The sequence below is a fragment of the Populus trichocarpa genome, chromosome 8 (assembly GCF_000002775.5).
Source record: "Populus trichocarpa isolate Nisqually-1 chromosome 8, P.trichocarpa_v4.1, whole genome shotgun sequence".
Classification (NCBI taxonomy): Eukaryota; Viridiplantae; Streptophyta; class Magnoliopsida; order Malpighiales; family Salicaceae; genus Populus; species Populus trichocarpa.
This window is the reverse complement of record NC_037292.2, coordinates 2088229-2099739: the sequence shown is the minus strand read 5'-3', so window position 1 is coordinate 2099739 and position 11511 is coordinate 2088229. Positions and strand designations below refer to the sequence as shown.

The 11511-nt window shown below is 37.7% G+C and overlaps 2 protein-coding genes across 2 annotated transcripts; both read left to right on the top strand.

Moving 5' to 3' along the window:
• The first annotated feature begins 414 nt into the window (after positions 1-414).
• LOC7479878 (phenylalanine ammonia-lyase G4) lies at positions 415-4601 on the top strand. The gene is made up of 2 exons (XM_002311977.4): positions 415-1027; positions 2710-4601. Exons 1-2 carry the CDS (start codon positions 642-644, stop codon positions 4457-4459), a joined length of 2136 nt encoding a protein of 711 aa, XP_002312013.1. The 5' UTR covers positions 415-641; the 3' UTR covers positions 4460-4601.
• Positions 4602-6891: 2290 nt separating this feature from the next.
• LOC7479877 (adenosine kinase 2) lies at positions 6892-11123 on the top strand. Its single transcript, XM_002311976.4, has 12 exons — positions 6892-7123; positions 7738-7791; positions 7908-7954; positions 8073-8104; positions 8206-8307; positions 8432-8499; positions 9435-9511; positions 9623-9720; positions 9802-9872; positions 9946-10012; positions 10104-10287; positions 10728-11123. The coding sequence occupies exons 1-12, from the start codon at positions 7041-7043 to the stop codon at positions 10868-10870; spliced, it is 1026 nt and encodes a 341-aa protein (XP_002312012.1). The 5' UTR covers positions 6892-7040; the 3' UTR covers positions 10871-11123.
• Positions 11124-11511: the final 388 nt, after the last annotated feature.

Genomic DNA, 11511 nt, shown 5'->3' with positions numbered 1-11511 from the left:
TGGATTCGCAATGAAACCTTCTATCTATAACACCGTGTCCTTGATTTTCTTTCCATTGTAGGTGGACAGCACAAGATACTGTGATTTAATTTCCTTTTTTTTTTTTTTGGCAAAAAAAAAATTGCTGATTTAAGTAATGGACATTAAAGCCATGACGTAGTGCTTATGTGCCCCCTTCCCACCAACCCCCATCTCTCCCACCCTTGTATTTTCTCGACCGGAAAACCTCGCCATTCTTGGACCCACCTAAGTGCGGGCTACTTACCACAGCATTCACGTGTCAAGATCCCAACCATTGAAACCCATGATGATCCAACGGCCACGTGCACTTTTCAACGAACACATCGGCCAACCCACCCACCCCTCAATTAGCCTCAGCTCCCCTGCACACTCTATTTAAAGCACTTGATTTTTGGTGAACAAACTCAGGGATTTTTGGTGACCTGAAGATTCCTACATACACATAGAGCCCAGCTATCTTAATCTTGCATGCTGAGCAGCCCTCTTGTATTCTTACACACACGAGAAAAAGAGATATATTTTGAGCACACGTATCCATTTTCTCCCTCCTTGACCACCGATCAATCCATAATTCCCTTCTTTTTCCCATAGAGAATCATCACTTTCAAGAACGGGAGAAAATGGAATTCTGTCAGGACTCATGCACTGGCAATGGTTCCCTGGGATTTAACCCCAATGACCCCTTGAACTGGGGCATGGTGGCAGAATCACTAAAAGGAAGCCACCTAGATGAGGTGAAGCGCATGATCGATGAGTACAGGAAGCCTGTGGTCAAGCTGGGAGGTGAGTCCCTGACCATAGGCCAAGTAACAGCGATTGCTAGCCGTGACGTTGGTGTCAAGGTAGAGCTGTCAGAGGAGGCTCGAGTTGGTGTCAAGGCTAGCAGCGACTGGGTTATGGACAGCATGAACAAGGGCACGGACAGTTATGGTGTCACCACTGGTTTCGGCGCCACCTCACATAGAAGAACCAAGCAAGGCGGAGAGCTTCAGAAGGAGCTTATCAGGTAATTAAATCCGTTATTATACATTAATGGCTACCTTACTTTCTTAATTACGCTTACATGAACTCCTTTCCTGTCATAGTATGCTCCTTTAAACAGTGGCCCTTGGCTCGTTAATTATTGATCATACTTCGCCTAAGAAATTACTAATGTCCTGTTTGGGACAAAAAGGGTCTTCTTGTCGTCATGATCCCTCCATGTCTTAGGTGCTTCCACGTCCGAGTTTGCGTTAGCAGCCGAATCATGATCAATCACAAGAATATATATATTGATCTAATCATGCAACAAATTAACGTACTGAAAATGTCCTTTTCTCAGAAAAAGGAAGCAAAAATGCTCTTTAAACCACTTGTAATTCTGGATAATCACTAGCAAGAACCGCACTTTAAAGGTGTAAAAAGGTGTTTTTTAGGATTTTTTTTTTCTAGCTGGGAAGCGGTGAGCCACAAGAGACATGTGATTCATAAATTTACGAGGCACCAGAAAGTTACTTGTTTTATTTAATTAGTCAGTGCTCCTTCACTCTCCTGAAAAGTGGCTGAAATTAGCGCACCCACGTCTGATCAGCTGTCTTGTTAGCTTATTATTGTTAGGTTGGTAAGTTGAGAGCGTGGAAGTTCAGCAAGCCCCCCCACCCCCAAAATAAAATAAAATAAAATAAAAATTAAAAAAATCTGTTGTGGTAGGTAGGTGATCAATTTAAAATAATAAAAGAACGCAGGGAGGAGGAGGAGGGTTGAATTCTTCAATATCTCCAATCCTCCTAGTTTTATTTAAATGGCATATTAATTACTCCAAAACGTCAAAGATATATGAGGTTATATATTATCACTTTGATGCCTGATTTTCAAGTAAAATGATCTACTTCCAATTTGACTTGAATCAACTTGTATTGTAGATTGCCTTGGTGTTAATTTAGAGCATGTAAAATTTGATTTTTTTATTTTAAATTAATTTTTCTGTATTATTTTGAAAAATAACGACAGTTAATTCATCTATTAAAATTAGAATTATATTATTTATTCAAATAAAAAAGACTGCGTACACAACTGTAGAAACAAATCTTACCGTCTCAGCCGAGCGCTTTGGAGGCCATAGGAGGGCACCTATACATACTGGCTCTTGCAATTTCTTTTGCTGTGCTTTTGAAGATATGTTTTCTCTTTGTACGTTAGAGAAAGAAATCAATTAATCCTGGAATTTATTTATTAATTGGATTATATAATTAATTCTTTCTATACTTTTGAGATTTTATTTTTTGAAAGAAAAGAAACTCTGGTATTTATTATTTATTAATGGCCCTTGAAATCTTCTACGTGAGGTTTTAGCTGGGCCGCATGGTTATGTTGTTAAAAAAATTGTAAAGAATTGATTGATGATGTGTCCTAATAAAATATCTACCAATTTGGTAAAAAAATCAATTAAAATCCCATATCTAGCCAAAGATTTGTAACCTCTCCTGACATTTTTTTTGGATTGTAAATTATCCGGTTATGCAAAAAATAAAAAAAAAAATTTAAAAAATTAAGTTGAACCAAAACTAAAAAGGGATATTTTAGGCCCCACCATGTTTTATTTTGACCCAAGGCCCTCTTGATATAAAAATATTTTATTTTTGCTTTTGCTTTTTATTTTTTTGGGTTAAGATTGTTGCTGATGTGCTTTGTGGATTCTTATTCAAACAGGTTCTTGAATGCTGGTATCTTTGGTAATGGCACGGAGTCTACTCATACATTGCCTCACTCAGCATCTAGGGCAGCTATGTTGGTCAGAATTAACACCCTTCTTCAAGGTTACTCGGGCATAAGATTTGAGATCCTAGAAGCCATCACCAAGTTGCTCAACCACAACATCACCCCATGTTTGCCACTCAGAGGAACAATCACTGCCTCCGGTGACCTTGTCCCATTATCCTACATTGCTGGGCTCTTGACAGGCAGGCCCAATTCAAAGGCCGTGGGACCCAATGGAGAAACCCTGGCCGCTGCTGAAGCCTTCACACTAGCTGGGATTAATGGTGGATTTTTTGAGTTGCAACCAAAGGAGGGTCTAGCACTTGTAAATGGTACTGCTGTTGGTTCTGGTCTTGCTTCGATGGTGCTTTTTGAGGCTAATGTGCTGGCAATCCTATCAGAAGTTTTGTCAGCAATTTTCGCCGAAGTTATGCAAGGAAAACCAGAGTTTACTGATCACTTGACACATAAATTGAAGCATCATCCTGGCCAAATTGAAGCTGCAGCCATCATGGAACATATTTTAGATGGTAGCTCTTACGTTAAAGCAGCTCAAAAGTTACATGAGATTGATCCTCTACAGAAGCCTAAACAAGACCGATATGCTCTCCGAACATCTCCACAGTGGCTAGGTCCTCTGATTGAAGTGATTAGAACTTCAACGAAAATGATCGAACGAGAAATCAACTCTGTCAATGACAATCCATTGATTGATGTGTCAAGGAACAAGGCTCTACATGGAGGGAATTTCCAGGGGACTCCTATTGGTGTTTCCATGGACAACACTCGTTTGGCAATTGCTTCAATTGGCAAACTCATGTTTGCACAATTCTCTGAACTTGTTAATGACTATTACAACAACGGGTTGCCTTCAAACCTTACCGGTGGTCGCAATCCAAGCTTGGATTACGGGTTCAAAGGTGCTGAAATTGCAATGGCATCTTACTGCTCAGAGCTCCAATTTCTTGCTAACCCTGTCACCAATCATGTCCAGAGTGCTGAGCAACACAACCAAGACGTCAACTCCTTGGGCTTGATTTCTGCAAGAAAAACAGCTGAAGCTGTTGAAATATTGAAGCTCATGTCTACCACCTGGTTGGTTGCTCTATGCCAAGCCATAGACTTGAGGCACATAGAGGAGAACCTGAAGAACACAGTCAAGAACACTGTCAGCCAAGTTGCTAAGAGAGTCCTGACAATGGGCTTCAACGGCGAGCTTCACCCCTCAAGATTCTGCGAGAAAGACTTGCTCAAGGTTGTCGACAGAGAACATGCCTTTACCTACATTGATGACCCTTGCAGTGCAACCTACCCATTAATGCAGAAACTAAGACAAGTTCTAGTTGATCACGCCCTGATGAATGGTGAGAAGGAACATAATTCAAGCACTTCGATTTTCCAAAAGATTGGAGCCTTTGAGGAAGAACTGAAGACCCTTTTGCCCAAAGAAGTAGAGAATGCTAGACTTGAACTTGAGAATGGCAACCCAGCTATTCCAAACAGGATCACGGAATGCAGGTCATACCCCTTGTACAAGTTTGTGAGGGAAGAATTGGGAACCATTTTGCTCACCGGTGAGAAGGTCGGATCGCCTGGGGAGGAGTTTGACAAGGTATTCACAGCTATCTGTGCAGGGAAGTTGATTGATCCCATGCTGGAATGCTTGAAGGAATGGAATGGCGCTCCTCTTCCTCTTTGCTAAGCTATGGATTTCCTGTGATGATCTTTTTTTCTTTATTTCTTGCCAAGGTTAATTACTTGCATGTTAATTTGTAAGTAACAAGCACAAGTGCAAACCTACGTTGTTTAGTTACTTTTAATCATTAAAGAATCTTTCTTTGTAATACGAGTTCCAGTTCAAGTGTACACCAATGAATACGTTATCTTTAAAAGCTTGCTTAGAACTAATTCTTTACTAAAATTAATCTCAACTATACAAGTATATTCAAGTATATGGAATTGATTTGGTAATTGAATCTCTTTGTTTGAAATGAGTTTTAAAATTACAGAGTTAATTTAATTTGAGTTATTGAAAATATATTTATCTAACTTGCGTTCATCCTTAATGTAAATCTATAAAATTATTTAATTCTAATTAGTTATTGAATTCATTTATATTACTTAAAGCCTTTCAAACACTGGAATTAATTAAATGATTTTATTTTTACTAGAATCTAAAGTTTTCAAACAACTTGGAAGAAAAACAAATGTTTTTAACAGTACAAATTTTTTTAATGATCTCTTTGGAAATCTTGTGCTGTTATTGCTTTTGACTTGTAAATCACGTTCAAAAATAATAATAAAGAAGTACAAACAGGGTCATCAAGGTATCTTCTCCTCTCCGATATGGACCTGATACCACCGGGCCTGGATCGGGAAGCTCGGCTCAAGACAACAAGAAGCCCATAACAAGGAGGTCTCTGACTTGTAGATCCAGCGAAGCCCAGCCCTCAAAATAAAAGGCTAGCTTATACTAGTGCCTGCCTGGGTGCGAGGGGCATCTCATGCTAGGCCACGTATCACCATCTCAGCCGTTCAAGCCACCGGAAACTCTCAGAGTTAATTTGTACGAGTAAATTTTCACACAATGGAACGACGATGAATGTAAAGTTGCAAGCTATATCCGATTATATGTTTATATATATATATATATATAGATTGAATTTACAAGAATTCTTAATATTTTTGTAAATGAAAGGCCAGTCAATTAACTAGTTTGTCAGATAAAAAAGAGCTTATCTTTCACATTATCAGATAAAAACGAGCAGCGTGGGAAAAGACTTCTATCGCAGGGAAGGAGCTACTGTTGGTGTCCTGGCAATGTTCTATAGCAGGTTCTGTTAAGCTGGATATGGATGAGAGCTCGCCGGGGAATCCAGGCAGAGCAGGTTTTGGGAGTCTCGTCAGGGACCATGAAGGAATCCGGCTAAAGGGTTTCATGGGACTTGCTGGCATTGGTCCGAACCTCCTTGCATAACTGTTAGCTATATCAAACATGGTTTATTGGTTGCTAGGGGCAAGGGTTGCAGGAGGGTTACCTGTAACTCTGACTCCTTGGATGCTTTGCGGCTGGTAAAGGAGGATCATGTTCAATCTCATAAATTTGGAGTCCTAACCTGGATATTAAAGAGTTTCTAGCTAGATCTTGGGAGATCTCGTGAAACCATAATGAAGCCAATTCATTCATGTGCTGACTTATTTTTTTAATCGGGGGTATTTGGGTTAGTTTACGCATATCTCGATTAATTTTTCGAGATCTTAAAGGTAACGACCATGTAAGTTTCCAGTAACTCTGAGATTTATAGCATTCTAATTGGTAATCTCTAGAAAATAAATCTAGAATCTAACCAATTAAGCTACACCAATTTAAATAATGTGCTGATTTTTCAAAAATATAACAAGCTTTAATGAGATTTATATATGTAACCACCCTTGTCCGAATCATTTTTTTTCATTTATTGTTTAGGTATTGGTTACCATAGAGAAGTTTAGTTTTGTTGTTTTTGAAATTACACTATACAAAAATAAAATAAAAAATGTAATGATTAATTTCAAAAACTAAATTTTACTAATAATTTCGACTGTAAAGAGACTCAAGTTCTTCATGTTGCTGGTGTGAATACAGTGATGTGATGATGAACACGAGCATTTAATTCTTGTTTCTGTAAATAAAGTATAAAATTAGAGTTGGTAGGAGATTAGACTAAAATAGATTTTTTTTAAATTACTTCAATTAGGCAGATTAATCCAAGCATTGAAATCCCGGAAGTGGTGGGGCCGTGGGGGGTTGGTGTGCTGCACCAACTCCTCACCAATAAATGTTGATTTATTCCACACAAAAAAAAAAAAAACATGTTGATTGTGTATTTTGTCCTTGTATTCTCGCTTCGTCACACTTCGATCCTCTCGTTAGTTTTATCTCAACATTATCCTTTGATTCTTTCTATACTTGGTACGATGAAATAAATATTTATTTATTTTTTTTCTAGTACAAGGTCTTATGTCAGGTCGTGTCTTATGAGATAATAGTTTTTCTAGTACAAGGATGATATTGGGATAAAAAACACTGGAAATACCAAAATAAGATGAAATAGACAGTAAAGGGACTAAATAACACAATGAAGTTCATTGAATGAACCCCAACAACAACCCACTGTCACTCTTACTTAACTCCATTACTCCCCCCCCCTTTCCTTTCGCAACGAAGAACCCCGCTCCTTACTACTAGCATCAGCTGCTGTATACCTCTCTATCGATTCATCTCTCCGACGAATAGCACAAAAATGGCGTCCGAGGGGATCTTGTTGGGTATGGGAAACCCACTCCTTGACATTTCTGCTGTTGTCGACGATGATTTCTTGCAAAAGTAAGTTCTGTCTCTTTCAAATTCCTTTCTAACTATAAGCATCTTTGTTTTTGCATTTCAAAAGTTTTTAAAAAGTTTATTTTTTTAATTTTTTTTGTTTTAAATTAATTTGAATGTATTTTCAAGAAAAAATCAATTTAAAAACCAATCGCTACAACAATAACAAACATGCCATGTGTTTATTGCTTTCAATGTTGCAGAAACCAGACCCTAAACTTTTCTTTATTTATTATTTTTATTTCAATGCTCGAGTCTTTATCATCCGATACAGTTTGATCTGCATCTGTTAACTGTTGATCGTATTTTGTTAGCTGATTTTAAATAAGAGGCAGATCTGAGCTGCTCTCCTTGTGTGTTTTGGTTTGCAATGACAGATCTGATTTTTTTCTTTCATTTCATGATTGATTTCTCTTTTTGAAAATTTTACTGTGAATGTTTGGTTACTGCGAAAAATAATTTTATGCTTGATGTGTCAGATGTGAGAATTAAGCTTCATTTAGTGACTTCAGCTGTTTTCTACAGATCGGATTTTACTCGATTCAAATTTATGTATTTGGTGATTTAGTTTACGAATTGTAATATTGTTGATTTTTGTAATTTGATTGTTTTGGTAGGTATGACATCAAGCTGAACAATGCTATCCTTGCGGAAGACAAGCACATACCCATGTAAGTTCTCTTGACATATCTGTTCGTTTCGTATCTTGCTAAATGTTTAACTTTTTTCAGGAGTTTGAAACATTCCGTTGACGCTCATTGATTTTTGTTTTGACGGATATTTGAAGGTACGATGAGATGGCCAGCAAGTATACCGTAGAATTCATTGCAGGAGGTAACAACAGAATTTCCCGATGAAGGAAGTATAAAGATGTCTCTTTTAAACTTTTTTAGTCTGAGACTGAGTTTTTGAAATAACATGTTTTTATTGATGTTTTGTATGTTACCTTTAGGTGCTACTCAAAACTCAATCAAAGTTGCACAGGTTTGTTTTAATACATATGACTGCATATGTTTTTGTAGTTATGCTTATATTGTCTCTGACTGATTTGTTCTGAGTCTGCTTGACTTTTGTGTCTCTTATAGTGGATGCTCCAAATTCCTGGTGCAACCAGCTATATGGGCTGCATTGGAAAGGACAAGTTTGGGGAGGAGATGAAGAAAAACTCAATGAAAGCTGGTGTTAATGTAAGTTACTCTGCATCTTTTGTTTTCAGTGTTTGGGTTGTTCGTATAGTCTAGGAGATTCAATTAGATTGTGAATATAGGTTGTTTGCATAGTCTAGGAGATTTAATTAGAATGTGAATACAGGTACATTATTATGAGGATGAGGCTGCTCCAACTGGAACATGTGCTGTTTGTGTTGTCGGTGGTGAGAGGTCAGTTTTACCTGATTGTCTTGTATTTATAATTTGAATACATTGCTGCAAACTGACATGAAATTGCTCTTGTTTCAAAAAATTCAGAACTGTGCTGTTTATAACAAGCATCATCTTTTATGGGTATATTGCATCATATTATTAAAAGATGCAAACTATAATTGATTGACTTGCCTTTTTGAATGATTGGATTTTCATGTCTAGAGGGTTGCTGGCTACACCTTATAGAAGATTTTATGTTTCAGCCATACCCATTTGATGTGAGGTTCCTTTCTTCAAGGCTGGTTTAGAGGGATGTCCCTTGGCTATACCATGTATTATTTGGTTATAGAGAATTTTAATCTCCAACTGTTATAAGATGAATAACTAGATGACTTGGGTTTCTTCAGTGTCACTTCATTCAGTATTGAGGTCACCTGCAGGACAACTGGACCTTTTGTTCATGTTGTATCTTAGATTGAGCCCACCAGGATTCCGTGTCTTGCTCTTACACCCATTTGTCTCTTATGCGTAGGTGTATTGATTCTTTCCAACTTCACAGCATAGGATTTTTTCATTAAACATTCATTTGCAATAGAAATAATTTGTTACTCCAATTTTTTTCTAGAGATCCTGTGCTGTTAGTTGAGCACTAGTCGTAATTTTCTGCGTATTGACTTTCCAGTCATCACGGGTACCATATTTTCTAGCACTGTGTCCTAGATCAACATTTTGTTCAGTTTCCATTCTACATGCTGAGCATCTGTGGGGTGTGCCTGTTGGATTTGGTAGCATCTGTGCCAATGGTGGGGCTTTAAGTCTCCATAAAGTATTGATGGCACTCTTAGGTGTACTGTCATTTATACTGGAGGAGTGCTAATGGCCTCACCCCCTCTTCCAAATCTTGTGTTTTGACAATTGTAGTTTTCTGGGTTAAAAGTTAACTGTTTGTTCAGGTCGCTTATTGCAAATTTGTCTGCTGCAAATTGTTACAAATCTGAGCACTTAAAGAGGCCAGAAAATTGGGCGCTTGGTACTACTTCCATTTCTTTTTCTCTGCATCTGCATTCAGTAGTTTGTTTAGTTTTTGGTAATATGTCATGTTGGTCTCACGCTTGCAACTTATTCCCCTTTTTTTTAACAGTTGAAAAGGCAAAATATTTCTACATTGCCGGGTTCTTCCTTACCGTGTCTCCTGAATCCATTATGCTTGTTGCTGAACATGCAGCTGCAAACAACAAGGTAAATCTTGTTCTATTAGATCTTATCTCTTGTAATTATTGCCTTTTTTGAAATTCGGTAGTCTGAGACATGCATGTGCAGATCTTCACGATGAATCTTTCTGCTCCATTTATCTGCGAGTTCTTCAAGGATGTGCAGGAGAATGCTCTACCGTAAGTTTACTATCCCCTCCTTTGTTCATGATGTTTGTCAATGGTTCAAAACTGATTCACCTTTTGACTACAGTTATATGGACTACGTCTTTGGAAATGAGACTGAAGCCAGAACCTTTGCCAAGGTTCATGGATGGGAGGTAATTATTTCTTGGTGTGCTATAGTTGATCAGAGAACCACATTCGGTTACTCCATGCAATTTACCTAATTGGATTTTCCTGTTTTACCAGACTGAGAATGTTGAGGAGATTGCTCTAAAGATTTCCCAATGGCCCAAGGCATCAGGGGCACACAAGAGGATTACTGTTATTACTCAGGGTGCAGATCCTGTTGTGGTTGCTGAGGATGGGAAGGTGAAATTATTCCCTGTGATATTGTTACCCAAGGAGAAGCTTGTTGACACCAATGGAGCAGGTATGCTCTCTTCCTGTATCTTTATTACTATGTCCAATGTTTGGAACTGCCGAGAGATCTTTGGGATGCATCCTTTGATTTGAATTTCAAAATGTTTCAAAGTTAATGTCTGCCATTCTTTCTTTTTTGCAACCGAGCTCAACATTTTATTGAGTTGTGTATTGATAGTATTGTTTTATTTATCTAGCTCCCTCCATTTAAACAGCAAACTTGCTAGAAATCTAGACCATCTTCCATTTTGGTGATAAGAAATGTATTTTTTTTTTTATTCACTTTGCTAGTGAAATTTAGTGTTCGAAGCTGCTATTAGCTTCAGTAACCCAGCAGGATTCATTTGGCTCAATAAGAAGAATAAATTATTAAAGAAGACCTGGTGTTATTGTCTTGTTAGTTTAGAAGTCTCCCAACAAATGGTAATACTAGCTTTTCTTTCGTGGCAGGTGATGCATTTGTTGGTGGATTTTTGTCCCAACTGGTACAAGAGAAGCCCATTGAAGACTGTGTGAAAGCTGGTTGCTATGCGGCAAATGTCATTATCCAAAGGTCAGGTTGCACATATCCTGAAAAGCCCGATTTCAGTTAGAGGCTCCTTTCTCCCATCCGAAAGTTTTACTATATACAGTCTGAGTAAGGTTTTCTGTGCGTCGTGGCGGCCTACATTATTTGCTATTGAACCATATATTTTGGTAGAATTTTTATTTTTATGTCATCGATGCTGTATATGCTTTGGGATAGTAGTCCACAACACTGATGAATCTATCCGTGGCATAATCCACCAAGCATTTATTTTCTTCCCGCTTTCGCAATGAAAAATAAACCAGGTCTGGTTCAGACGAGTCTGTTGTTCTTTGAAGCAAGGCTCGGTCATTTGTGCTATAATGCTATTTATATAACCTCGTTAATAACGTGGCATCATATTCTCCAATTCAATTTCAATTAAAAGTATTTTGTATAAAATATTTTTTTCCAAACACAACAGCAATCGAAATATCAAATATACAATCTAAAATAGACTCTGGGTAATTATGCTGCAAGCCGAACTATGTTTTTTGTTTTTGGGAGTAGCCTTGGACTCCCATTGCAATAAAATCTTTTACGTGCGCCATAGTTCTTGAAAAAAGAAATATAGAATCTAGAACGAAGGATAAAATTTTCTTTTCAGTAATAATATTTTTGACGAGGGAATATTTTCGCGCTGCAAGGAGCAGGAAGAAAAGAACTATC